Genomic DNA, 26845 nt, shown 5'->3' with positions numbered 1-26845 from the left:
GTTGTCACCAGTAGGTGGGTAAGTGATGTGCAAACAGCATTTTCTTATTTTCTCCATAAGTTTTTCTTGTAGCAAGCAAGGTATTCATTGATCCTTTTGGGTTGAGCCCTATGTGGGCTAAAGGAAAAGGAAGTGGGAAAGTCAAATGGTTTTGAGGGGCAGTTGAAAATAGAACAGAAGTGATCCGGGATCCAGGTGTCAAAATGAGGAAGTGGAACTATAGGGAAAAGCGGCTGGTTTACAGAGACAGACCGTGATGCTTGGTGAGTCCTTGCTCTGAGCTGGTGCTGCAGTTTCTGTCTTAATTACCACTGAAGTCATTAAGACATTTTTATTTGTGTAAAGCCTTGCCCTGCGCATAAAAGAGTATGGTTGTTTTTATGGAGATACTGTTAAAATATATAGATATGTTGTTTGGGATTTATCTGAATTCTGTGGTTGTAACAGTGGCAAAAAATATTCAACAAGTCTTTTGCATTGAACAATAGTGGATGAAAGTCTCCTTTGTAAATCTGTGAAGCCAGGATGTGCCATGTGGCAAACATGCCCTCATGCCGTTGCTGTGCCACATCTGCAGTCCCTGTGTCACAGTGCATGCAGGATAATCCTGTGCTCCCTGGTAGTCAAGATGCTATCAATGGCTGCAGCGGGAATAGAAAGCAGGGAGATGGTATCCATATCCATTATAGTATTTTACAGTGTGAAACCAGGGATCACTTTATGATACCAAGAACAGATGGGAAACAAGTATCATTGCTGACTTTATTAAAAGCCCAGCCCTATTTTTGGAGTCTTTTAGAATTCATTTTCAATTTTTAGAATGTGTTTTGAGAACTGTATCATCATGTGGTGCCAACTTTGCTATATTGTAATATGTGAAGGACTGTTCAACTTTTTTTCCTTACACCTAATCTCTACCTTTTGCCAAAAGAAAAATAAAAAGACACACTTCTATCCTCAGTGCAAACCAGAAGTAGAGATCCTGATCAGTTAAATTGCCAGAGAAAGTAATTATATTTTTTTTCTAGTATTTATTTCTATCTGAGTATTGTAATCTTAATGATTTAAATTATACAAGTCTTAATAGTGCCTCTTCAGAAAGCTTGTTTCCTCATTATTCACAATGGTGTCATATTGTGTATGAACAGAGAGAGTGGTGAGGTGCTAGAACTGGCTGTCCAGAGTGGTTGTGGATGCCCCGTCCCTGGAGGTGCTTAAGACCTGGATGGATGGGGCCCTGGGCAGCCTGGTCTAGTGCCAGATATGGAGGTTGGTGGCCCTGCCTGTGGTGGGGGGGTTGGAATATGATGATCCCTGGAGTCCCTTCCAACGCCAGCCATTCTATGGTTCTGTGATTAGAGGACAGCTAAGATAGTCCTGACTCTATTTGCTTGCAAGCAAGAAACATTAGAAATCCAGGACGAGATGGTCCAGGTGACCAAAGCCTCACTGCCAGCAGGTGGTCTCCGGTAGGAAAACATCCAGGAGTTCTCTGAAGCAGTTCCTTCACTTTGTGTCTAAGCATTGTATAATCGCACTTATGACCTTGGCTAAGAGAGGAGCTCCGAGGACATTTGACTGCAGAATTGTAGATCTGCAGACAGTGGGAGATCCTGTAGATTTGGGTACGTTTTAACTTGTATGACCAAATCTTTAATTTTCACCATATGTGAGTTTGCAGGGACATGTTGATCCATCTACACATGGAACTTTCAATAATTCCTATGAGTCTTCGTTTATTCAGTCACTTAGTCAATGACTTAACATTGTAGAATTGTTATTGTAGTTTCAGTGAGATTTTGTGTTTATTAAAATAATTATTTCATAATACTCAATATAAAAAATGTCAATAATTTATTGTTCTATATTTCAGCACAGTTCTTTTACATAATTACTTGAAAAGCAAATGAAAGTTGTTCTGTATGTAGAATGAGAAAGAAAAAATTCTCATTTCTTTAACTTAAAATGTACACAGAATATGTATTTAGCACACTGTTCTTATTACTTCTATTATTTTCTCTCTTAAATGCTGATATCATTTCTAGAACAGAAAAAATAAGATGGGCCATTACCTGCTTGGAATTATAAGCCCTCTGTATTTGAAAGCTGTGTGTATGAACATCCCTCACATTTGGAGTAGGGTATGATCTGTGATACTGTGTATTACGTATTGCAATGTGTAACATTCTACTCCAGAAACCTTAAATCATTCTTCCTTGTGATTTTCAAGCATAGCCCCTGAAGTTATACATACTTCTAATAATGTACTGGTAAAGCAGTGTGAAAACAATGTGATAGTAAAAATGTGGGCAGAGGTCTGGGAATAGAAACCAGACCACTGTTTCACAGTATTCAAACAGCAGATTGCAGACTTGGGTTTTTCCTTCTAAATACAGTAATGATGGACAAGTTGTGCAGCTGTGAGCTCTGCATACTCTGTGGGATTGGTTCTTAACATGCCTCGTTCCTGGCTGTTACTCACTGCACTTCTGTAAGGAGTCCTTGTCAGTGCCCTGAGTTCTGTTTTGTAGTTTAGGATATTTAGCAGAGAAAAAGCAGAAAGGATTTACTTTGTGTCTTCAGACTTCACAACTGAGAAGCAGATGGTTATGTTTCTGTTGAATTGTGATGGGAGATCATTCAATCTCATATTCAGTACTGTTGCATTGTAACTTTCATACATAATCTCGATTTTTCTGTGGTCTCTTTCTGTCCCTTAATTAGTACTGCTCTGTTGTTTAATGCATAGTTTTCTTTATTACAGAAAAAGCAGCAGCAGCTAATGAAGATGAAGTGCAAAAAGCAGATGTGTCATCTACGGGTCAGAGTGTCATTGACAAGGATGCACTTGGACCAATGATGCTTGAGGTGAAGAGCACAAAATTCCTTTATTTAAGCCAGTTCTGCACTCCCTTGGATGAAGAGTAGTGTAAATGAAGTGAAATAATGCAGTTGGAGGCTGCTGTCTAAGAATGGTCAAGCAATGCAAACCATTCTGACTATTTAGGATTATGGGATTGATGAGCAGCAATGTATTTCTGCTGGGTTTGGTGTTGAAATTTTCCTTAACTCAGGGTGGGGAGAGACAGAGAAAGAGATGATTCAGTTGCTTTATTATACAGTCTTGGGGTTGGTATGTGCGTGTTTTATTCATGCTAAACCATGACAAATTTGGGAGAGCTGCTGTACCTGAACACTGACTTACAGATACAGTAGTACTCGCATGAATAATGCTTCCTTTAAAATTGCATGTCATTGCTGTACAGTTTTCATGATTTATTATCCTAGCATTTCCAGCTTTAGTCTTTTCCCTCTGGAACAGTAAAGTAATCTAGGAGAGCTTTACAGGATATGTATTTCAGTTCATTTAGTAAAGATTTCTGCCTGATTCTAGCTGTTATTTTCATAACTGAAAGGCTGCATGATTCAAACCTGGCTTCTAAATGCAGTAATAGTAATGTTGTGTAGGTATACTGTTCGGGATCCTCATGTCATATGTTGCTGTCCTTTGGTGCTTTATCTGCATAAGCTCACTTGCAAACTGTTTATTCCTGTTCTGACTTTGGGCTTTATCTGTAAGAAGAATAAACACTACTTCAGATAAAATAAAACACAAGCCCTGAATCTAGCTAGAGGAAGAAACTTTGGCTGAAGTATAATTATTCTGTCATTTTTGAATGTTGCAATAGCAGGATGCATGTTTTATCAGTTTTAAGTATTTGTAGTATCTTTCGTGATTTGTTTGAGGAAAATATAGTTGTACTACATAAGAAATAAAGGCTCCAAAATCATGCTACTAAATATAAGGAAGATTAGACTGGTTGGATTGAAAACATTCTTCTTTGAAAAGCTGGAGTCATTAAATAATTGATCTAATTTCATATTTATTACACACGCTCCCTGAATTGAATGTTGTTACTTTTGCTATCATAGTTAAACATTCCTCTCTTACACTGCCATGTTAAAATTTATCTTTAAGTTCCATTAATGTAATTGTAAGGACCTGTTTTAATCTCAGGGAAAATAAGGATAAAATGATTTTTTCCTAGCTTGTCTTAGATGATTGGTTACTGCAGCAGACATCACACAGAAAATCATCCGTCTGTTCATTTATTCCATTTATTTTTCCTTCACAGTAAAACCATTGCATATTAACAATGAAAGATTGTGGAACTAAATTAATAAACTCTGTTCCTCTGGTAATAAGAAACTTAGAAGGACTGAAAGTTGTTACACATTTGCTGTGAAAAGACTAGAGATAGTTTTGAGGGTATTTATCTCTTTAAGGAAATGCAATTAAGTGATTTCATCTTTACAAAACTCCTTTATACAACCTCTTGAAAAATCTACTTTCTCCATTGCCATGTAGTAATAAAAATGGCAGCACTGATGAACACTTTCTGACTTGATTTGGTTTAGAAACATAATTGTCTGTTTTTATTAAACAATAAAACTGAAGAATCCTCAAACTAGCTGAAGAAAGTGAGTAAAATTCATCATGCAGCTGCCTCTGAGGAATATTTTAACATATTTCTTGGTTAAAGTGGAAAAGTAGATATGGAAAGAGTGTAAAAAATAGTCAAGAGAGAGCCGGCAAGAGCTCAAAAAGAACACAAATTTATTCTCTGTTCCAGTATATCATCTCAAATAATATCTGTTCTTGTTTTCCCTTCCATCATGTTGCCCATTATTTGTTCTCCCGCTATACTGATAACTCTAAAGAAAAGTGTGCTGATCTTCGATATTGCTCTTGTTGGTTATTGTGGTAGAATACATCTTGAAAAGAATTAAGAAATCATTGCAAAAATGGAAGGTTCAGAATTATTTAAGTAGCTTGGTGCACTACTTTGCTCAAAAGCCTACTGCTACCTAAAAAATCCTTTTACAGTGTCTTTGCCTCTGAACAGAAAGAAATGGGAGGGTAGCCCATAGGGCGTATTCCTCTGCCTGTGCTGCTTTGGGCTGGATGACCATTTCTCTGAGATCAGCCCAAGCAGCAGCTGTGAGGAAGCAGCCCAGAGCACTTCCTTGGCAAAGAAGGTGCTGTAGAAGGAAACAGTAGGAAAGACTGAGGGTTATTATGGGGTGCCAGTAACTAATAATCTCTTTCTTGCCCTCTCTGCTTTTGAAAGTCTTCTTAGGACTGTGATAAACATCTGCTCTGGCTTTGATTTCACAATCCCTTTGAATTGATGTAAGCATGGACTATGGCCAAGCAGAATGGTTAAGCCAAACCCACACCCTTCTGCCAGCTCTAAAAGCCATGTGGTTTCATGGTGGGCCAGTGCAGGGGACTGATGTGGCCAGCATGTAATTTTTCTGTTCTTACATTAGTTTTCAGCCAACTGAGCTCCCTAGTCCAGCTCTGATATTCTCAGAAATGCTGCTGAGGGAGGGGGTTGTTGTAGTGTGGAGGCAACTAAGCCAAAGAGGTTGTGCTTCCCCCAGCTTCAAGCAGTGGTGAAATGCAGTTTAAGACACTAATCTGTGGCAAAGGCTCTGATAGAAAATAACATGAGAGCCTCCATTAATTGAATCTTGTAAATCGTTAGCAGTTAAACAAAATACTAGTCAGCAGGAAAATGGCATGGATGTTATGAAAGCCCATGGAAAGGAGGGAACTCACTACAGGAAGTGGATTAGCAGGAGGAACTAAGGATGATCAGAAGCAAAACAGCAACAACAAAAACTGAGGTCAAAGATTTGAATTTTTGACAATTATTTTCGTTTAGAAGAAAAGTATATATTCCTTGCAGAGTGGGTCCCTGCTTGAGCAGGCAGCACAGGGCCAATGTCTCTGGGAAAGCAGATTTCACTTCCCATGTCTGAGCACTGTCATGGTGATTGATTTTACTTGTATCTCTGTGAAGATCCCTATGTTGCAGCCTGTTGCTGTTGCATCTTGTTCTTCCCCAGTGAACCTCTGAACAGAGCCTGGCTCTGTCCTCTCTTGGTCCTTCAGATGGGTGGCTGGGAACAGAAATATGATCTTTCCTCTTTTGCACTGTCTGGATCAGCTAACTAACCTCAGTATTTTTCAGAGGTATCTGTAGCCTGAGAACGTAAGAACTGCTTGTTAACACCAATGTGGAATTTGTATCGAATGCAAGCTGGGTCATATCAGTAAATACAACATGCCTGTATGCACTTGCTGTGGCTGCTCCTCCTTGTTAGGCTGTTTTGCAGTGAACTGAGTTCAGGTTTAATGAGGATCCGTTTACTTCAAAATCTGATAAATCACTATTTACCGTTTTTACAGATTTGCTTCTGTTGCTGAGGACGCAATATAGTGTTTACAGGTTTGAGATTGGAAAGGGTGATTTCCCACCACCTTCTAGAGCAGTGAAAAAATCAGGCAAAGCTGCAGGGCTTAATTGGTAGTCGATTGCTTAGATCAAAAGCTTTTTGTGTTTTAAGTTTAAATCCCCTTTATCTGCTCATATAACATACAGTTAGTGGGACGTACCCTAAAATGTTTCTAGCTTGCATAGTCAAGCTTGCATCTTAAGATAAAGAAAGTTTGCATGAGAAGATTTTCCCGATACTTCGATTTTTACTTTATCCTGACAAGTAGGAGTGAAGTAATATTTGGGTTAGGTTTCAGATAGCACACAGCAGGTATCTGTGAAAGAGTCATTTAGCCAGGTTGTCACTGTCAAAAGAGATAAAGAAGGGAAGCCATCAGTGTAATGTAAGAAATGCATTATTTAGATGCTTCTGCTCAGAAAATGTAAGTGATATAGAATACTATGGAGCTGAAGTAAAAAGATGAAACTATCTTTTTGTCAGTCTGATTGTTTGATATTGTGTTTCTCTCTCCCCAAACCCTTCCTCTCTCTCTTTTTGTTTTCCTCTCAGGCCCTGGATGGGTTCTTCTTTGTAGTGAACCCAGAAGGTAACGTTGTGTTTGTTTCGGAGAATGTGACACAGTACTTAAGGTACAACCAAGAAGAGCTGATGAACACAAGCATATATAGCATCCTGCATGTAGGGGACCACAATGAATTTGTTAAAATCCTGCTGCCCAAATCTTTAGGTATATATGTTTTCCTCTTATCATACCTTTACTTACTTAACTTTGGTTTCATAAATCAGCATTTCCTTAACTTTAGTTAATGTACTTCCACTACTTATGGGTTTGTCATATACACTATTTCTTTTTAAAGTATTATATTGACTGTAGGTGTGATTTATATTTTTCTCAAAAGTACCTTCTTCTTTACAAAGTTGGATTCTTTGTTAACTGCAATTTTTAAATGGATCTTTAGAGTGAATCAGTAAAAGTCAGCGATTAGTCCTGGTAGCTCTCTATCTAGGCTGTTTACCTTAAGACTGTCTAAATAAAAGAGGGGTATCTTCTGCAAAATCAAAACATTCTTTATGTTAGATGTTTTATTTCAGTGGTTTCAGTCTCACTGATATTTCAGCTTATCTTTTTTTCGAAACCAGTTTTTGTTAGTTGCTGCCATTTTTGCATACAGATTAATATTGGTTTTAATATCATTATTTTTTGGAGGAGGTGCACAGAAAGAGAAAGTCAATACAGCACTTCTCATTTACTCACAGCAGCTTAAAAAGTATTATGTAATTCACTTCAGCATGTTATGACTTTGCTTATAAACCTCTGAAGAATTGAAAATGTAACACTTTTAATGGCTAAGCCCCATAAATTACTGCCTTTATTGCATTTTATGACTACAGAGGGCAAGTGAAGAGTATTTTAAATACGACCCTGCTATTTCTTTATGTGGTATTACATTAATTTGTTTTGACTGATGTCCAGTGCCTATATTCGTGCATGGCAGGATTTTGTTTCTTTTTTTACTTACGTTAAGCTCTGTGTTGAGGTTTAGTTTTATCCACCACTGCACGCAGGTAATTCTCATCCCTTCAATCTTTCCCATTGCAGCTGAGGCTATGTGTTCCAATACATTCCTGATTGCATTGCATCTTGTCTTTATAGAATGCATATGAGTTTATTTTCTTCCTATTTCTAATCTGGACACTGATTCTTATATGCTATTGCTGTTTCTTTTGTGTTAATCAGTTTTGAACTCAACAGACAGCTCCTACACCTGCCTTTTTTCTTCCAGCAATATAAGCTAGCATATCTTCCCAGTATAGCTTTCACTCTAGTCTATCACTTTTACATGCATGAATGGTGAGAATTTTACTCTGCTTTTCTGCTGCTGCCATTATCAGTTGTTTGGAAAGGATGCGATGGCTGTACAACTTAGACAGCAATGTTTTCAAAATATGAGAATTTTATAATTACCTTGTTACGTGCTGGTTTGGGCCCTAATATTAAAAGTAGATTGTTGTTGTTAAATCAGCTTGTTTCCTGATCAGTTTACAAAGCACCTTGATTAATTTCCTGTGGATAAGCTGCAGAAAGGACTGCTGCCAAGTTTATCTCACTATATGATCTTTGCTTTGCTCAGTGAATGGGGGATCTTGGTCTGGTGACACTCCTAGGCGTAATAGCCATACCTTCAACTGTCGGATGCTTGTAAAACCACTTGCTGATTCTGAAGAAGGCCATGATAATCAGGAAGCACATCAGAAATATGAAACTATGCAGTGCTTTGCTGTTTCTCAACCAAATTCCTTCAAGGAGGACGGTGAAGGTACTTTCCATTTGTCTTAGTACTTTCTCTTTCCATGCTAAGTCAGATAGTAACGGGACAGCAATTTTGGTGCAGTCAATAAGGCAACCTCTGAATCCTGATAAATAGAAAAGTTTTACATTTTCCCTTTTTCATTTAACTGTGGAAGTTTATTTTGTCTTGGATTATGAGCGTATACTCTAATGTGTACCCACTGTAAGTTCAGTGTAAGTTGAGAGTAACTCTGTTTACATGAATAAGATATCCTGGTTTTATACCTCTGTAGTTGTAAGAAGAATGACTGGAAGAAAGGTTTAAATTGGCAATTTTTTGAGTTCTCAGAATGCAAAGTCAGGTGTGGTTCACCATTTCCTTTACCTTATTTTCCTTATTGCTTCAGCAGGTACATTTCCTTAGATTGTATTTTAAGCATTCAGATAAGTAAACATGATTTATTTTGAAGCTGTTACCTCAGGGACAGCAAGTATTTGGAGCATGTTTAAGAAAAGTACTGAAGAAATGTGTTCTCTGTGTATGCTTATCCTCCGAGTGGTTGAGCTACTAGAGGTAGCATAAACATGTGCCAATAACTGTGGGCCATGGTGGAGCCCTTGAATATTTTTTTTTTCTTTAAAAGAAAACAAGCACACTTTCCTGTGATGCTTAATATTGTAGGAAATAATGAAGATGTAAAACCACTGAGTTCTGTGCATCTTTGCTGTGGTATGCAGTGCTATTCTTGGTTGAAAAATAATCAAACAGCATACTGAAAGTACTTCTGAATTCTTTTTGGAAACAAAACCTTCTTTATCTATACAAATATCAAAAGTAACATTTTTTTTCCTTTAAGATTTGCAGTCTTGCTTGATTTGTGTTGCAAGAAGAGCTCCAATGAAGGAAAGGCCACTTCTTCCTTCATCAGAGAGCTTTACTACTCGCCAGGATCTACAAGGTACTGTGAAAGAGTATATCTTTGGTTTGTTTCTTTGTTTGTTTCCTTAAAGGAGAAATTGCTGTTATAAATGTTTTATCTAATCTCAGGCAAAATAACTTCACTGGATACTAGCAGCATGCGAGCAGCTATGAAACCTGGCTGGGAAGATTTGGTGAGAAGATGTATTCAGAGGTTCCATTCACAACATGAGGGAGAAATATCTTTTGCCAAAAGGCATCACCAGGAAGGTTAGTTTTCATATTTTTAGCACTTTCCAAGTTTAAACTGTTTGCTATTTATATCTATTAATTGTGTTCTCTTTGTTATGTCTACATGGAACAGCCAAGCTTCTGGCAGTCGCTTTTTCAAACTGATTTCCCTAACACATTGATGGCTCTCTCTAGAGAGGTTTTGCACCTCATTTGTTTTACCCTTCTCATTTAAACTGTGCCATATTGAAGGTGGCTTTATATCGTGAAATTACTAGAGTTATTGTAGAATACAAGACTTTGCATGTTGCCTTCCCATTCACTATACAGCGTGCTTCAGAATCTCAACTTACACAATGAGTTTGTTGACCTGCATTCCATCTCACTGCAAAAAAAAAAAAAAAAAAAAAAAAAATGGACTGTCACATTTCCTGTGAGAAATGCTCACTGTGGATTATCAAAGATACAGCACTCATACTGTCGGGAGCCCTACATTGTTACATTGTATCTAGCTGATAAGTGTTATAGGATTCTCCACAAGCACTTCTACTCGGTCAAGATTATGGAAGTAAGCTGTAGGAGAGTAATACATTGTGACAGGTTCCCCATGAGGTTTCTGCAGTAGTCACTAGGTAGGAATTTTTTTTTTTTTTCCATAAATCTCTGTCACTGCTAATTCTAATAACACATTTCTAAACAAAAAACCCTTTTCTAAACCACTGGAAAATACTTTCAAAACCAGTGGAAAATAATTGGAACATTTCCAGTGAAGGGGCATCAGTCTTTGGCTCGTGTTTGTAGAACAGGATTTTCAGGTGGCCCACAACAAATGATTGCCATGGTCATTAAACAATGGGTATGCTGTGTTAGAAACTAAAATGTAATTGGAGTCTCAAATTATTCCACTGAATACATACACAAACACATATATCCCTTTAATCATGCAGTTTTAGTTAAGTATTCTTCAGTAAATTGTGCTTTCATGAAATCTTCATGTTCAAAATTTGTCGGCTCAAAAATACAGTGGTATTTTGTATTACAGATTTTGGAGTGTATAAAGTAGGAATGCAACAAGCTCACAAACTTACGCTGTGATGTCAGGCAGAATTGAATGAGTGAGTGTGCAATTAAAGTCGTAGTAAGTAAGGATTTAGAGAGTAGTTTCAGGTATGGATCCATCTCCAAAGATGTGATTTAGGTGTTTCTGTTCTGGCATCCAGACATGCAGTCCTCTTCAAAGGATTCCAGACCAGATTAGCACCTCTTAAACACAGTGTTGAGGTTTGAGTGCCTTCTCTCTCAGTTATGTGCAAACTGATAAAAAATATACATCTGGGAGCTTTAACTGCATCGTTTTGCAGGAAAGGCTTAGGACAGTCATATGAACTGTAAAGTTTGTTGAAATGAGGGGACTCTTCTTGTGGAAGTGAAGAGAGTAAGTGATAAGAGAAGGAGAAAAAAACTCTGGAATTGTTTTGCTGCAAAGGATCCAGCAATAGAGATGAATAATGGCTAAAATGTTTACTTCCCCTGCCCTGTAGCATAGAAAAGAAAAGGCATATTTTGGGCCAGAGCATCTTTCCATTTGACAGAGGAACCCCTTCTTTTTTTTTTTTTTTTTTTTCTTTTTGACTCTTTATTGTGGTTTGGGAATAGAGGCAAGTAAAGTAGCAGTCTCCTAAATGTTATTCAGTGTTACAGTGGGGAAAAAAAATCAACGTTAGCTTGATAAACAAGAAGAAAATACAAACCTTTTGAATTAACTCTCAGTAAAAAGGGCAAAATATATGGCAAGTTTTTATTGGCCACAGTCAGAAAAATAGCATTTCCTCAAGAGGAATACGGAAACATTCTTGTTTGCTTAAAGAATTAGTTTGGAAAATGATTTAAGTAGAGATTTCACTTGTATCCTGTTGGCATTGAGTATTGGAATTTCCTGGTGTGGTATATGCTAAAGTTAAGAGCTTTGGACCTTCTGGTGCCCAAAGGTTAAACTGAAACAATGACATACCTAACAGTGAAATTTTGCTCTGTATTGTTTTCGCAGTTGTAGGTTTTTGTTTTTCTCCACATTTTTACTCTGAAAACCCCCTCTGGTTGTTTAAATTGTGCTTCCTGTTTTCTCACTGCCTAAATAATACTTTGAAACCTTGCAGAACAATATATAACAGTGGAGGGACAGGGAAGAAAAGAAATCACAATGCAAGTCCTGCAAGTCTGAAAACCTGGTAGCTCTGTAGCAAAAGCTATTTAATAAAGCCACGCTTGGAAATCTGTCATTTCATTGTTATAGAAAGAATAACAAGATATCAACAAAAACAACAACAACAAAGAACAAGCAATGAAATGAACATCAGATAATAATTATAATTAAAAAAATAATAATAATGACACGACAGAAAATGTGTTTGTATGAAAAAATAGGAAATTAAAGGTATTTGTAGTGCTTTACTCCTCCTTTTTCCCTAATCAACTATATGAGCATTCTGAATTAGAATTAGTATTTCTATGCTGCCATACCTGCAATCCTAATGTAATGTAGCCTTTGAACTTTGGAAATGATGAGGCTGGTTTCACAGATGGCAAAGTGCTAACAGTAGAATCCATTAAGATTTGCTTTTTCCTAACATGATTTCCCATTTTAATTAAAGAAATGTCACAGAGGGTTACAGGAGTTAAAGAATTTAATTTGGTGAAGTTCAGATTTAAACTGAAACCTTGAGGGCTGTAGAATACTGAAATGCAGTCCAGTCTAACAGTAGATGAGGATAACAGACTCAATTTTAGTTTAGTTAATAGTATTTGTAACTTTTTCACTTATATGTTGTTGTATTATTCTTTAAAAAGTAGTAATTTATTATTCCAGCTGTTCTTATTTCTTATTGTTCCTATGTAAGAGACTTATATAGTTTTTAAATTCAAGAATTATTGAGAGTAACTGCTATAAGATAATTCAAGCAGGCAGTAAGGAGGAGAAGGTAGACACTAATGGAAAAAGATGATCTGGAAACTAAAGGCACTTGCATTAATCATCTTGATGTAGGCGATACAGATGAAAAAATGTATGAGCAACAAAGGGAGTTAGAAACACGTTTGATGGAAAGCAATATGGACATCAAGGACTTCTTGACCCACTCCTAAAATAATTTGTATTTCATAATATCTGTCCTATTATTGCTGTCGCTCTTCATAAGTTTTCCTTTGATCACTCTCCAGTACGTGGGCTCCTTTATTTTATATGCATCATCACTTGAATTTATTTCCTAAATTATTCCTCTGTTTTTCTGAAAACTACATGATGTCTGTGGTATCAGTGTTGATGGATTCAGAACATGAGTGACTAAGCTATCTGTCTCATCATTTCTCATTAATTACTTCTGTTGTTTTGCTTGCTTGCAGTGCTGAGGCAGGGACTAGCATTTAGTCCTGTTTATCGGTTTTCCTTGTCGGATGGCACTATAGTTTCTGCCCAAACAAAGAGCAAACTCATCCGTTCTCAGACTACTAGTGAACCTCAGCTTGTCATCTCCTTGCATATGCTTCACAGGTAATCCTTGTTTGTTCCACCCACGCTCTGCAGGAGGAGAGGGAAAGTATGAAGTTGCCAGAGCAAATAGATTGTTTTAGGCTGATGGACCATCAGTTGACCTATAATGGATAGCATGAAAATGAACAAGTTTTTGAAATCAACACTTACAGTAGGAGAAGACTATTTCAATATTACAGCTGGAAAAGATTATTTCAGTATTACAAGCCACATGCTGGATTTTCACATCAAGATCTTCCATTAAACATAACCAAAATCTTTAATTTTTTGTTCTTAATTTCAGTATTTTAATTTCCTGTATTTCGCTTAATAGGCACGATAAACTTTCTAGATGTAATTAGATTTCAAAAACTTAGGAGGGCTAAATTCCTGTAGTTCAGAATCAGTTGCATATTGGGTCTGGGTCTTCTTTAAAGAATATATTGTGATTTTTAGAACTGTGTTCTAGACAAACTGCCTGGTTTAACTCCTTGTCTCTCCTCATTTGTTGTCTTTTTTTTTTTTTTTTGTGCATGGAGTAGTGGGTTTTAACCATCCAATTCTGAGAAATGCCACCTCTGTCAGTCAAATAAATAGATTATTGTGGACCTCAGAAATTCAGCATAAAATTAGAATTGTCATTTTTTAATTGTCAGAATTTGTTTCAAATTTTATTTGCTGATTTTAATTGCTATGCTGTTTTTGTGTAACCACAGCATCACTTCTTTTTTGAGAAAAAAAAAAAAATGGGATTAAAACTGAAAGCATGGTATGGAGGCTATAGATTTGAAACTGACCTGATGAAAAGATGTCTGAAATCTGTTTAGCACTTCTCATGCTTTAACAAAATGGGAAGGTTTATCTCTGCTTACCTTGTGCAAGTACGAATGTTCTTAATATAATCAAAAATATATACTAGGAATATCCCATTAGCATTTGTTTTTGGAAGTCCAGAGTTGATTCAGTTGTTCTCAGAACCTTTTTTTTTCTTCTTCCTCATCTACTTGCCTATAGCTCTTTTATAGCTTTTAGTATTTGGGAATAGGTCTTATTTTTCTGGTTTCAGTTCTAGCACAGAAGTAAAAAGCATTTTGCATCCTCCTGTAAGCTAATTAAAATCTACTGAGGAAAAGAGATGTGAACTCTAAATGCTCTCAAAAGAGGGTATTTTTTGTGTGTATGTGTCTCTTTTCTGTTTCCTCCCTCTTACAGCCTTCATCTCTAAAATACGAATTTCAGCTTGTATATGTGATTTTTTTTTTCCTTCCTCTCCTTTTCTGAATGTCTGTGCAGGACTAGATTGCTAACAGACTATTCCCATTCTATAGTAGCGTCCAGTAGTTGTCTTGGCTCACATGATTTTTTGGAGCAGTCTCGAAATACTCTGGCAGTGTAGAAATGTGACTTTTTAAACTTTTTTTTCACTGTGAACTTAATGGGCAAATAGCCCACTCCAGGCTTGTGCTAGGGCTAGCTCATAGATTTTCAAAGCTCCATCAAACAGCTGTCTACAGCTGTCTTGCAAAATATGTATTTGTTTGGGTCATATGTTTGAGATGAGATTTGTCTTTTATGGAAGTTAGCTCTTGTAGAGGAAAGAAATACATTAAAGGGAGAGAGTCTGAAATTATAACCTATCTGCATTTCTAATGACTTTCATTTAAATGAGGTCTAATTTTGTTTTTCCTCTATTCCGCTGATTTGTTAATGAGAAGCAGAAAAACTGTACTGTTAATGTGCAGCCATGTTGGTAGCTGCATATCACGTTTGTCAAAATGTCAATTTGTTTTTAGTTGTAGGTTTGCTGTGTTATTTTAAAGTGAGGTTTGGGGTTTGTTTCTTTTTCTGTAACATAATTGCAAGCTGGCCACTGTCATTTTATCTAATGGATTGTTTTTTCTTCCCCTCGCCACATAGAGAGCAGAATGTCTGTGGAATGAATCAGGATTTGACTGGACAAGGAATGGGAAAGATATTGAACCCAATTAGCTCCAGCAGCCCTGCCCATCAGGCCATGTGCAGTGGGAACCCAGGTCAGGATATGACCATCAGTAGCAATATGAATTTTGCCATAAATGGCCCAAAGGAACAAATGGGCATGCCAGCAGGCAGATTTGGTGGTTCAGGGGGAATGAACCATGTGTCAAGCATCCAAGCATCCACTCCTCAGGGTAGTAACTATGCACTAAAAATGAATAGCCCCTCTCAAAGCAGCCCCGGCATGAATCCAGGGCAGCCAAACTCTATGCTTTCCCCAAGGCATCGCGTGAGCCCTGGAGTGGCAGGCAGTCCTCGAATCCCACCTAGTCAGTTCTCCCCTGCAGGAAGCTTGCATTCACCCGTGGGAGTTTGCAGCAGCACAGGAAATAGCCATAACTACACCAACAGTTCCCTGAATGCCCTTCAGGCCCTCAGTGAGGGCCATGGAGTTTCTCTAGGATCGTCGTTGGCTTCACCTGACCTAAAAATGGGAAATTTACAAAATTCCCCTGTGAATATGAACCCTCCCCAGTTAAGCAAGATGGGAAGCCTGGACTCTAAAGACTGCTTTGGACTCTATGGGGAGCAATCAGAAGGTACAACTGGACAAACAGAGAGCAGCTGCCATTCAGGAGAACAGAAAGACAGCAGTGAGAGCAGCGTACCACCGGCAGTGAGTGGCGAGAGACCTGACGGACAGAATAAGCTGCATGATGGAAAAAGCCAGACAAAGCTATTACAGTTGCTGACCACCAAATCGGATCAGATGGAGCCTTCGCCTTTGTCCAGTACTATGGGAGATATCAGCAAGGACTCCACGGGAGGGTTGCCTGGGTCTGGTTCGGCACATGGAACCTCACTCAAGGAGAAGCATAAAATTTTGCACAGACTATTGCAGGACAGTAGTTCTCCTGTAGATTTGGCCAAGCTCACAGCAGAGGCCACAGGAAAAGAACTGAACCAGGAGTCCAGTAGCACAGCTCCTGGTTCAGAGGTGACTGTTAAACAGGAGCCAGTGAGTCCTAAGAAGAATAATAATGCACTACTTCGCTACTTGCTAGATAAAGATGATACTAAAGATATTGGTTTACCAGACATACCCCCAAAACTGGAGCGGTTGGACAGTAAGACAGACCCTTCCGGTAGCACAAAGTTAATACCTATGAGGACAGAAAAAGAAGAGATAAGCTTTGAGCCTAATGAACAGGTAAGAAAATCTTTGTATTATGTGTAAGTCAGATGTTTCCAAATCTGTGTTCCCTCCTTTTAAATTTTTTTCCAAACTTCCTCTGCTGGTAATTTTTCAACACTTTAGGCTGTTTATAAGTAAACTGTTATCTGTCTGTTGAAATCCAGTGTTTTGAAATCCAATCTTCATTCAGTTTCCCAGTTTACGTTATTAGGTTGTGGTCATCATTTTGTCTAAAAGAGCAGAGTGGTTGTGTGATTGCCAGGCTCAGCCTGGAAAGAGGAACTGAAGGCTGGGGAATGTTTCCCAGCTGGTAGTCAGACTAAGAGAAGATACTGACAATTGTTGGGTGATGCTAACTAAGTGACAGCTTTTCCCACAGGCTGTTGTTGCATGGCTAGGTGGGCTTGTGACCTAGCCTAGAATAACAGGCTGCACTTCTCTTGTTCAAGGCAGGTTTATGCACAAGGACAGGAGCTGTTTAAAAGAGCGATATCACCTTGCTTAATCTGCAAATTAAAATCAAGGCAAATAGGCTTCCTTTGGTTCAATGCCAGTTATTTTTTTTTATGTTGGTGGTGTATCTTTTCTAGTTAAAGCTTTATTTTCAACCTCAAGCCCTGTAGATGGTTAGCTGTTCAGTGCATTTCATTTCTCCCAGTACATGTCATTTTGCATCCATTGTTTTTCAGGGTTCTTTCCAAGATTTTTTGTTGCTGTGCAGCTTTTGTTAGGGCCTATGCTAAAAAAAAATGACAATTTGTAGCCTTTGTGCAGAAATTCTCCTCTGAAATCCAAGCATTTCCTAACATTGCTTTAATTCTTCTGTTTCAGTAGAATTTGATAGCTATGTGCCATTATGTCAGTTGTGGTTTTTATATCCATCATGTGCTTTAGAGGGAAACTGAGTCAAATTACACTAATTTCTATGGGGATTAATCCTCAGGCTTGGATATCAGTCATTCTGAATACAGCTAATATTTTGTTACTGCCTGCAGACGGAGGGCTCAAATTCTCTTTGAAATTTTATACTTTGCTAAGCTAGAAAAACTTGGATAATTGAGAAACTCACAGCTAAACTGGCTAGAGTAAGCTATTGTAGAGATATCTAAATAATTTTATTTCTTAGTTTAGATCCTACACATTGAAGTCAATGATATTATCTCTGATAATACTGGATTGAAAGCATAGATCCTTCAATCCTCAGTGTTTGATACTGTGCAGGAATTTTGGATTTAATAGTCACCAGAAAAATTACATCTGTGTAAGTAACTGAGTAGATCAAAATCATGACCTTCAGATGGTTTGCTCTCCAAAAATAAAAAGTTTTGGAGAATTAAAGTTTTCTTTTTCGTGATCTCTCTGAAGAAGACAAAAAATAGCTTAGCTGTGAACCTATTCACAAAGGGCAGGTAGCTATCTAAAGGGAAGATAGCAATCTAGTTTAAGCTAGTCCTATAAGATTCTGTTAGGGTTGATGGGGAAAAAAATAGAAAAATACTTAGGAGAGAGCAGTGGGGAGGACAGTATGGAATTTTCCTATTGTGTGTTTAAAACAGTGAAGGTAAGCTGCTGTCTAGCAGTTTTTCTGCTGACTAACGGTAGTCTGGACAGCTACTTTAAATTGAGCTGCCTTGTCTTCCTGACTAAAGATAGGCAGGTTGAGCCTCACCCTAAATGCAAATATGTAACTGTAAGACTAACCTGAAAGAAAGAGGCCTCAGCTTCTTCAAGTATTGCTCATCTCAAGCATTTGAAAATTGAACCAACATTACGAACTCAATAAAATGAATAGTCTGTTCATTTTTTATTTTTAGGCTTTGTGTTTCTGAGGTCAGGGATGGGTTTGTTGGGGCTGGAGTATGGACTTCAGATGTATTGCCTTGTCTTAAAGTTTGAAGGTGGAGGTTCTCCCCCAGGATAGAAGGAGCTGGAGGTGCGGGAAGGGCCAGGAGCTGGGCCCTGCAGGAGCTGTGATGTTAGGGCTGAAGTGCTGGGGCCTGCTTGGCGCTGAGGCAAGGAGAAGCCAAACCCACAGCAGCCATGTACAGCTATTGGGTCATGACAGAGGGGCTTTTGTTGTTCATCCTGGTTTAAAATAGTTTTAAACCCTACTTAAAATGCAGTGCAACCTGGAGCTGAATAAACAAGAGAAATCCAACGTGGATAGGAGAGGAAATGGTGGGGAATATAAAATAATGTAAGCATTTATCTAGCTGGAGGCCAGGCCTTTATACAAATAACCACTTTACTCCAATTATAAAATCACTGAAAATATTTAGCATCAAAAACTCTTCAGCTTTGGAAGACGGTCTCCCACAGGAAGTGCTCATTGCCTAAATTTAGATCAAAGCTGGAACTATTTAGTACAAGACTGGAACACAGATTCTTGTGCTAAATTCTTCCATTCTCCTGCGTCCTTTTCCCTCTCCCCCCCCCCCTTCTTCCTCCCGTATGTAAAAATTAGCTGTGTGCTTGTGTTACCTATTTTGCAGGTTTATTTAAAACTTCTCATCCCCAAGGAACGTTGTACTTTTAAGCAATTAGTCACTTGAGTGTGCAGTTTCTCTGGAAACTGCCATGGAGCGGCACTGGGATGGCCTCTGCAAAGGGTGCTCGGGGGCAGAAGAGCCATTACATTTTCTCCTTTTACTTCTGGTGTGACTTTCTGAGCAGGAAATGCTTTGAAGCACACCAGTGACCTAAAAATAGCAGTCTTCTAGGTAGTGTGTTTAAACATACACTTCTGTGGAGACCAGCAACTGACAGGAAACCTTTCTCAAATGGCAGTGTGTATTTCCAGGACCTCTGCACCTTTTTTCCTTCCTTGGCATGATGAGGGTTATCGTGCTTTGTTAGGCTGATTGCTGTTCCAGTTCAGACCACTGTGGGGAAGAGGATGAGAGAGAGAGACTTGCAGGACTGCTTCTGTTAAGTACGCAAGCACTTGTGCTGTTCTCTGCTACTAAACAGGGAAAGCAGTGGGATTGTAAGTTCTGCAGCTACAGATTTGTTCCAGAGGTTGTCCCTCAGCAGTGAGCCAGCCCAGAGCACTATTGTGGGGCTGCTGTGGGGCAGGATTTCTCCCCTCATTCTCCTGCCATGTGCTGCTCTGCTTCTGCTGTCTCTCAAAACAACAGAGCACACACTGCTGCTGTTCTGGAGCAGACCATGATGAAGAATCAACATTTTCTGGCTACTTCCCTCCAAACAAAGTGAAACAAAACACAGTGTAAGGGGCTTTCCTTGTCCCTTAGTGGAGGCAATAACTGAATCTCTTTCATCTGCTCCATCACTGACTTAGGAAACACTTGAGAAACCTGCTTTATCTGACGTTAATGTTCTTCATCAGCTCTGACAGAGACAGCTTGGAGGCAAATGAGAATGTAGGGAAGCATCACAGAAACATCATTCACTGAAAAATGTTATCTATTGCACTGCAAAAGAAACATTCTGTTTTGCTATTTTGCACTGCAAAACTCTCGTAAAACTGGGTGTGGATTAAGATGTTCATATTACAGATAAAGAAGCCAAGATGTAGGAAAGTGACATGGCTTATCCTCCGAGAAAACACTTGGCGTAGTATGGAGTGAAGTTCTTATCTCTAGAAGTATTAGCCTCTTGTTTAGCCAGCAGACAGTATAGACAGTCCGTTTGTCTGACAGGAACTTTGTAATGCTACTGTCCCCACCAGTGCAGTTCCAGAAAGCTTCATAAGCATGTACCTTTTTCTCCCAAAATTCACATAGCACTCTGGTGTCCCTCACACTCTTGTGAACACTGCTATCCCCTTGCTTTACATGGAAACTAGTAATGGCCTGACACTAAATTATCTCCTCTACACATATCCCTGATCTTCAAAAAGCCTGTTTCTTAGAGTCCAGAATCTATTAGATTAATGATAGATGTTGGTTTCTTCTCAAAATTCTATTAGAACCTAAGATTGGGAATTCCATTTTCTGAATAGCTTTTAGTTACAGTTCTAGAAGTCTATTTCCAGAAGTTAGTAGTAGATAATCCTTATAATAAAACAGGGTGCTTAGCCAGCGGTACTTTTATTGCAGTTAGCAGAGAGGAAGATACAGTACTGATTCCAATTCTGACTTACATTTTCCTCTTTTTAATTCTTCTATTTGTGGCTAGATTTAAGCAGAGATTTGTTGTTTTCTTTTTACTTTTCATGGTCAAATTTTTGCCTGTGCCGAGGAGGTAGCTAGTGAGCTAAACTGTAACTATAACTTCCTTCTATAATCCTCAGGTTGTGTCCACACCTAAAGCCATCCTGTGGTGAACAAAACCTCCCAGGTGCCGTTGTCATATATGGTTGTAAGGGTGTTTGGAATGCAGTCTCAATGCATGCAAGCTGTGGGCATTGCCCGTGGTGAAAAAGAACTCTCCAGAGAGTGCAGAGTTCAGGGCATTATCCAGTCTTAATCTATGGAAAGATTCCCTCAGTGGAAGCTAGGCTTTGACATGGCAGCATTTCCAAACCAAACTGCATGTTTAGGTGCTGCTGTTTTAGTTGTGCTGAAGGAATTCTATTGATACGTGGACTTGCTTTATGTGATGGTGGTAAGTACTTAGAAAACAGGTGCTTTCTCAAATGGAAAAAGAATTTCTGAACACAAACTAATGTATTCTAGGACCTAGTGTCTCAGTTCCATGGAAATGGATGGAATTGTGTTGTTTAGAGGTAGTAAAAATATATGTGCAAGAACTTTCTTGTGATGCTTTGCACTTTATCAGGATTTTTTTTTTTTTCTGATTTTAATTCATGACAAATAATTGCTTTACAGGGAGTTTAGGGTGTGTCTTCTATTTACATAAAGTTCAATCTAGACCATTAACAAAATAAATATAGAGTATAAATAAAAGAAAGATCCCATGAAGCTTACCAAGTAAATATTTTAACACTACTTTCTACACATACGGTGCCACTTGAGGGTGGGTCTGGAAAAACTTAGGCTAACATCATAGCTAACACTATCTGGTGTTTTTGCAACAGCTGAGAACCTTCATCAAAAATTAAAGATAAAATATTTGATATTGATCATGCTAAAGCCGGAAAAAAAAAAAAAAGAAGAAAAAAAAAAAAAGAAAAGAAAGGTTATGTATTTATGTTGTTAAAACAGATCTATTTGGCCTTTCGTTGCCTCTTCCTGGGAGGAATTAAAGACATTGTGGGGAGTGCAGTTTTCTGACACGTTTGTATCATGTTTTCTTTGTTTTTTAGTTTGTTGTTTTGTGAGATTTTTTAATGTTTGATGTTTAAACTAATTGCAGTAGCCAGAATGTTTAAAAAAAAAAAAAAGTCCAGCACAAATACAAAGGAAAAAACTCTGCAACACGTAAAAATTTCCCTCACTGTTGTCTAAAGTATGCTTAATGAAGGCCATATGTCTTGATTCCCCCAAAGAGTATTGAATCATCCTTTTATAATTCATGATACTCTACATCAGCCTCCTCTACCAGCTCTTGCAGTCTCTTCCATCAGCTCTCCCAGTGCTCAAAATGAAGCTTCTGTAAACATTTCTTGAATGTCTCTTGCTTGGAGTGCCTTTTTGAATCTGCTTATCACCTGTCCTCATAATGATTTAGGTTTCTTCTAATGACATTCAATTCCTCTTGGCTCGACCTTTTCTGTTGCTATGCTGTGTCAACCAAACTGCCTGTACGAGCCTGGGAGGTAGCGAGGCAGCATGGGGATTTGTCAAGAGCAGGCAATGTCAGACCCATCTATTTTCCTTCTGCAACAGGGTAACAGGCTTTTTGGCTGAAGTGAAGCAGTGTATGCTGTGCATCTTGATTTTAGTAAGGCTTTTTGGCACTGTTACACGAGGCATTCTCGTAAGCAGATCAGAGATGCATGGTCAAGATGAAACTACTGTGAGTGGATAGGAAGCTGCTTAGAAATCCTTACACACAATGTAATTATTTAAGGATTCACTGTCAAAGTGGAAGTACTGCAGGAATTTGAGCAGCAGCTATTCCATATTTCAGTTAACATAAATGACTTGGTGCTAGAATGGAGGACACTTAGTAAGACTGTGTGTGATACTTGAATGTCTGGAAATACTTTGAAGGACAGAATTCAATTTCATTTGCAAGTAGGAAATAATGTTGGCAAAACCTTAGGAGAATATTGAGGATGAACAAATGCTGTTTATTACTATTAGGCAAGAATAATGGCACAGACAAAGTGAAAAAAAAAAAGAGATGGAGAGCAACCAAAGCGCTGGTCTAGATACTGCAACAGGACTGTGGGTCAGCTGAAGGCTGATCACGGGATCATCAAGAGTGATAAGAGGTCTCAAAAATAGGTTATATGTTGCAGAAAATATGAAGATTTGAGATTGCTTGACTTTAGCCTAAAACCCTACAAGGCATGAAGCAGATTTCAAATGTGGAAAAAATTGGAAGAAGAAGGCAGAAGAACACAATTTGTTCTCCAGATTCAAAATGCATCTGGATGGAAGGGCCTAAATTCCAGCAGGGGAAGTTTAGTGTTGACTGAGGAGAAAAAAAAAAAAAAAACAACTTGAACGTTAAGGATGGTAGAGTGCTGAAAGAAATTCCCTGGGGAAGCTGTGGATTTTGTCACTGCCTTTCTCTAACAAGAGGTTATATCAACTTCTGTAGGTTATGGCATATTCTGATTGTCTGCCTCGAGGCTTTAAATTTCTTCCAGCTCCAGTTCCAGATTCTGTGATTTTTTTATCACTTTGCCACTAATACCAGCCTTCAGATCACCCACATGCTGCTTTTTAACTGAGTAAACCCTTCCCTCTCTGCACTATATAGTCTGATCTATAGGACTACAAGGTTATGTGAAAGGAAGAAAGCATAATATCATGTTTTTCTGCAGTAAATGATCCAAAAAAGGTATGGAGAGATGTAACTTAGAGACACCCTAGCTACCTTTGAGTAAAAGAGCTCGGCTGTCCAGGAGCAGGTTAGCTGTGGCAGCAGGAGTTTAATACTGCATTAGCACACCACTTCTTAGCTAGACCAAGCTGTTCGGTAGATAGTTGAAGGTATTTCAGCTCAAGTATTTCTTCTCTACTTGCTGACCTCTGCAGCACAAGCTCTCTGTGAATAAACAAACAAGCTCATGAGTGGTGGGTGAACAAAAAAGAACAAGAAGAATGGTATCTTGGTGTGTGTGTGTTTGTGGTGCTGTGGCTCTGTTTCCTTTCCATCCAGTCTGCTCAAGCTGTGCCCCTCTTCTGTGTTTGTAGATTCCTAAGGAAGATGCTGATTTAGGGGTGATTTTTATTATAAATACTATCATAAAATGTTTCCTGTACCTTGAGGTAATTGAGATTGTACTGCTTATTTGTAGCTATTACCCAACAGAGTTTTAAAAGTCTTTCCAATTTAAAGTAGGATTAGAAAAATTATAATTGTAATCCAGCTTTCAGTGAGCAGTTTTTAATTCTGAGTGCTCAGACAGAGAGGTCAACAAAAGCAATCCTGGTGAAAAGTAACATTTTTAAGAAATACATGCAGGTCAGCATTTATGTTAGTGTAGGATGAACTTCTATGTTTTTTGCCATCTTCATTTCATGTTAGATTTCTATTGAATTGAATGTAATTAGATTTCTTTCTTGCTGTAGAGAAGTTATTTTCACAGATCTGGAAAGCTGTGAGCAAAATAAATTCCTAATCTGGTAACTAGTTGACAGTTGTTAATTTATAGAGCTTCACTGAAACGTCTACTTCTTGCCAGTTCAGTTCTATAAAGATATTCACTGTTAGGATTTTTAATGTAAGAAAGAAAATACGCATGGGGAATTGTTTTAGCCATGAAGCAACTTTTCCATCATATGCTTTTAATCAAGTCATAAAGAGACTGGAAATACAACTGTGCTGAAAGCAGTATTTGTTATACCTACATAAATCCCCATCTTCATCACTGTGGGATCTCTTTCCCTGCCAAACTACACATGCTGCCTGCACAGATCATGGCAAGAAGCCTCCTGGTTCCCACTGGCACGAGGTAGGTGTTGTGTGGCTGTGTGCATCCCAGTGCCAGGGCCCTGACGGGAGTGCCCATGCTGCCTGCAGTGCCACGCTCCCCAGAGCAGGATGGGTGAGCCCCTTCACAGTCCCTTTTTGACAAGTTGGTGAGCTTCCTTTGGGCTGCTTGGAGAAAACATGTGAAGGCCCTGCCCTGTGGCACGAGCAGGGCACCGGGAGCAGGCGAGCAGCAACGTGTGTTGTGTTTTCTCTGTTTACAGCCAGGCAGCGAGTTGGATAACTTGGAGGAGATCCTGGATGACCTACAGAACAGCCAGCTACCGCAGCTTTTCCCAGAGAGCCGCCCAGGCGCGCCGGCAGGCTCGGTCGACAAGCAAGCCATCATCAATGACCTCATGCAGCTCACCAGTGACAGCAGCCCCGGCACGGCTGTGGCCACCCAGAAACCAGCAATGAGGATTTCACAGAGCAGTGAGTCCGGCTCGCGCATGGGCAGGGAAATCGTTTGGAGCCCAAAGTGGGGCTGCCGTGCCTGTGGGCCTGCAGCAGGGGAGGATGGAGGCAGCAACTCAGCCTTCCCTGTTGTTGTGCGATGGCGTAGCGCCATCTGCGGTCATCTCGCTCTGAAACGCAGTTGGAGATTGCATCTCAATCACACAGCGCACTTAGATCCTTTTTAAAGGAGGTTTAAGGTGTGCTCTCAAAATAAACATTTCTGTTGGAAAGTGCTACAGTTACGAGTGATGCTGCTGCTGCAGGGCTCTTGGCATAAGAGTGTGTGTGTTTTGTGTTGATGTCGGTTGCTCTTTCTCAACAGTTCTTTCCATAAACAGGACAAGTGAGGCTTTTCAAAGCATGACAGAATGTTTTTCCACAGAATTAATAGAAAGATGTATGATTAAGAGGAATACCTAAATTTGATATGAAATTGTGGCTCCTAATTGAGTCATTTCCAGCTGGCTTTTTTTCTTAACTTTATCAATTAATCACGATTGAAATGTTGGTAAGCTACCATAAAATAGTGGAAAGAAAGCAAGTAAGGCAGTGGTTTTATCAGCTATGAATGCTGAAGAAGATATTATACAGAGTCACTGTTTCATTTTTTTCCCATTGTCTAGGATGGCAGCATCTGTTCACCTCCTTAAATGTATACTGGAGGGTTTTTTTTTATAAAATGGAGTTTAGATAATATTCTTAATTAAATGTAGCCATTCTGATTGTATTTTTTTTAATATATAACATAATTTGACTAGGAAGCTTTTAAGGGCAATTTGGATGGGGCCCTGGACGACCTGATCTAGTGGGTGGCAACCCTGCCCCCAGCATGGGGTTGGAGCTCTTTAAGGTCCCTTACAACCTAAGCCATTCTGCAATTCTATGAAATTTAGTTCTTAGAAATGTTCAAGTAGTTATTAATGCTTACATTAAAGCCACTACAGATCTTTGCAATACAATATGTTGAAACTGAATGCAAGTACAGGAGTACTAACAGCAGCAGTACCTGCCAGGAAAAAAATCTCCATGCATCTGAAATCTTCAGTATATTCTTTCTGAAGCATGGTCTCTCCTGGCTTCTTTCGGCTTCTCAGAGTTAAGCCTTTGCTTTGGGTGATAAGTGTTCAGAACCAGTCTGATTGGGCTCGAGGTCCCATCCAGCCTGCTATGTATTATATATATATATAGATAGATTATATATCTATACATGCACAACATAATATACGGTAATATATCAGTCTAAATTGTTTTCCTTTTTGTCCTATAAATACAGTATTATTCACTCTATTTCTAGGTATTACATAACACAAGGGGACTTTGCAATCATTTTCATATCTTTGACTTTAAATCTGCTTTCAAAGCTATTAGAAGTGTAGTAAAAGTATGATTATCAATGAGAGTATCTTGGTGGGTAACGGCAGTTTTGAAAAAGAAGCATCCTGTTTACTATGTAAATTAAAAACCTATTTTTTCCCCTTCTAGCTCAGTCTTGTGTTTGTGCCTAATTCTCCTAGGGATTTTCTGCCTTATTTTCAGTAGAAGAGCATGCAGAAAACAGGTGCATAGGAGTAGTGAGTGGCTTTTTGTATGCTCACAGAAAATCAGTGTAAAATGCATGTCAAGTCATACACAATTTCAAACTGTTTTTTTCCCCAAAGAAATAACCTGCCTTCATTTTTTTTTAAGTTGTATATGAAAATACTTTAAATAATTTGAACTGTTAAGAATATATACTTTTAACTGTTGAGCACTGCTAGATTTGCCAAATTCTTAAGAGTTTGTTGCTTGAGGAGCAGGGAGCCTTCTTCAGTCCCATCCTAACCAAAAGCAGAATGTGTGATCTGAGCACTGTCACATCTGTGTTGTTCTTTGGTGCTGCATTTCCAGCTTTCCTTTTTGTAGGATCATGGATTGCTTGCAGTTAGG

The 26845-nt window shown here is 38.7% G+C and overlaps 1 protein-coding gene across 10 annotated transcripts in view; it reads left to right on the top strand.

Annotated features, from left to right (window-relative positions):
* The window catches only part of NCOA2 (nuclear receptor coactivator 2), a 185045-nt gene that overhangs the window by 132566 nt on the left and 25634 nt on the right, over positions 1-26845 (top strand). For all 10 annotated transcript variants that reach the window (XM_090137699.1, XM_090137696.1, XM_090137693.1 and 7 more), the window contains 8 exons: positions 2765-2868; positions 6859-7036; positions 8442-8627; positions 9457-9558; positions 9648-9788; positions 13149-13296; positions 15193-16462; positions 24685-24895. In XM_090137699.1, coding sequence (XP_089993825.1) covers positions 2765-2868; positions 6859-7036; positions 8442-8627; positions 9457-9558; positions 9648-9788; positions 13149-13296; positions 15193-16462; positions 24685-24895 — 2340 coding nt within the window. The remainder of the gene's footprint in view (positions 1-2764; positions 2869-6858; positions 7037-8441; positions 8628-9456; positions 9559-9647; positions 9789-13148; positions 13297-15192; positions 16463-24684; positions 24896-26845) is intronic.

Source organism: Phasianus colchicus, chromosome 3 (genome assembly GCF_987193195.1).
Source record: "Phasianus colchicus chromosome 3, bPhaCol1.hap1.1, whole genome shotgun sequence".
Lineage (NCBI taxonomy): Eukaryota > Metazoa > Chordata > Aves > Galliformes > Phasianidae > Phasianus > Phasianus colchicus.
This window is presented reverse-complemented; position numbering and strand designations above follow the sequence as displayed.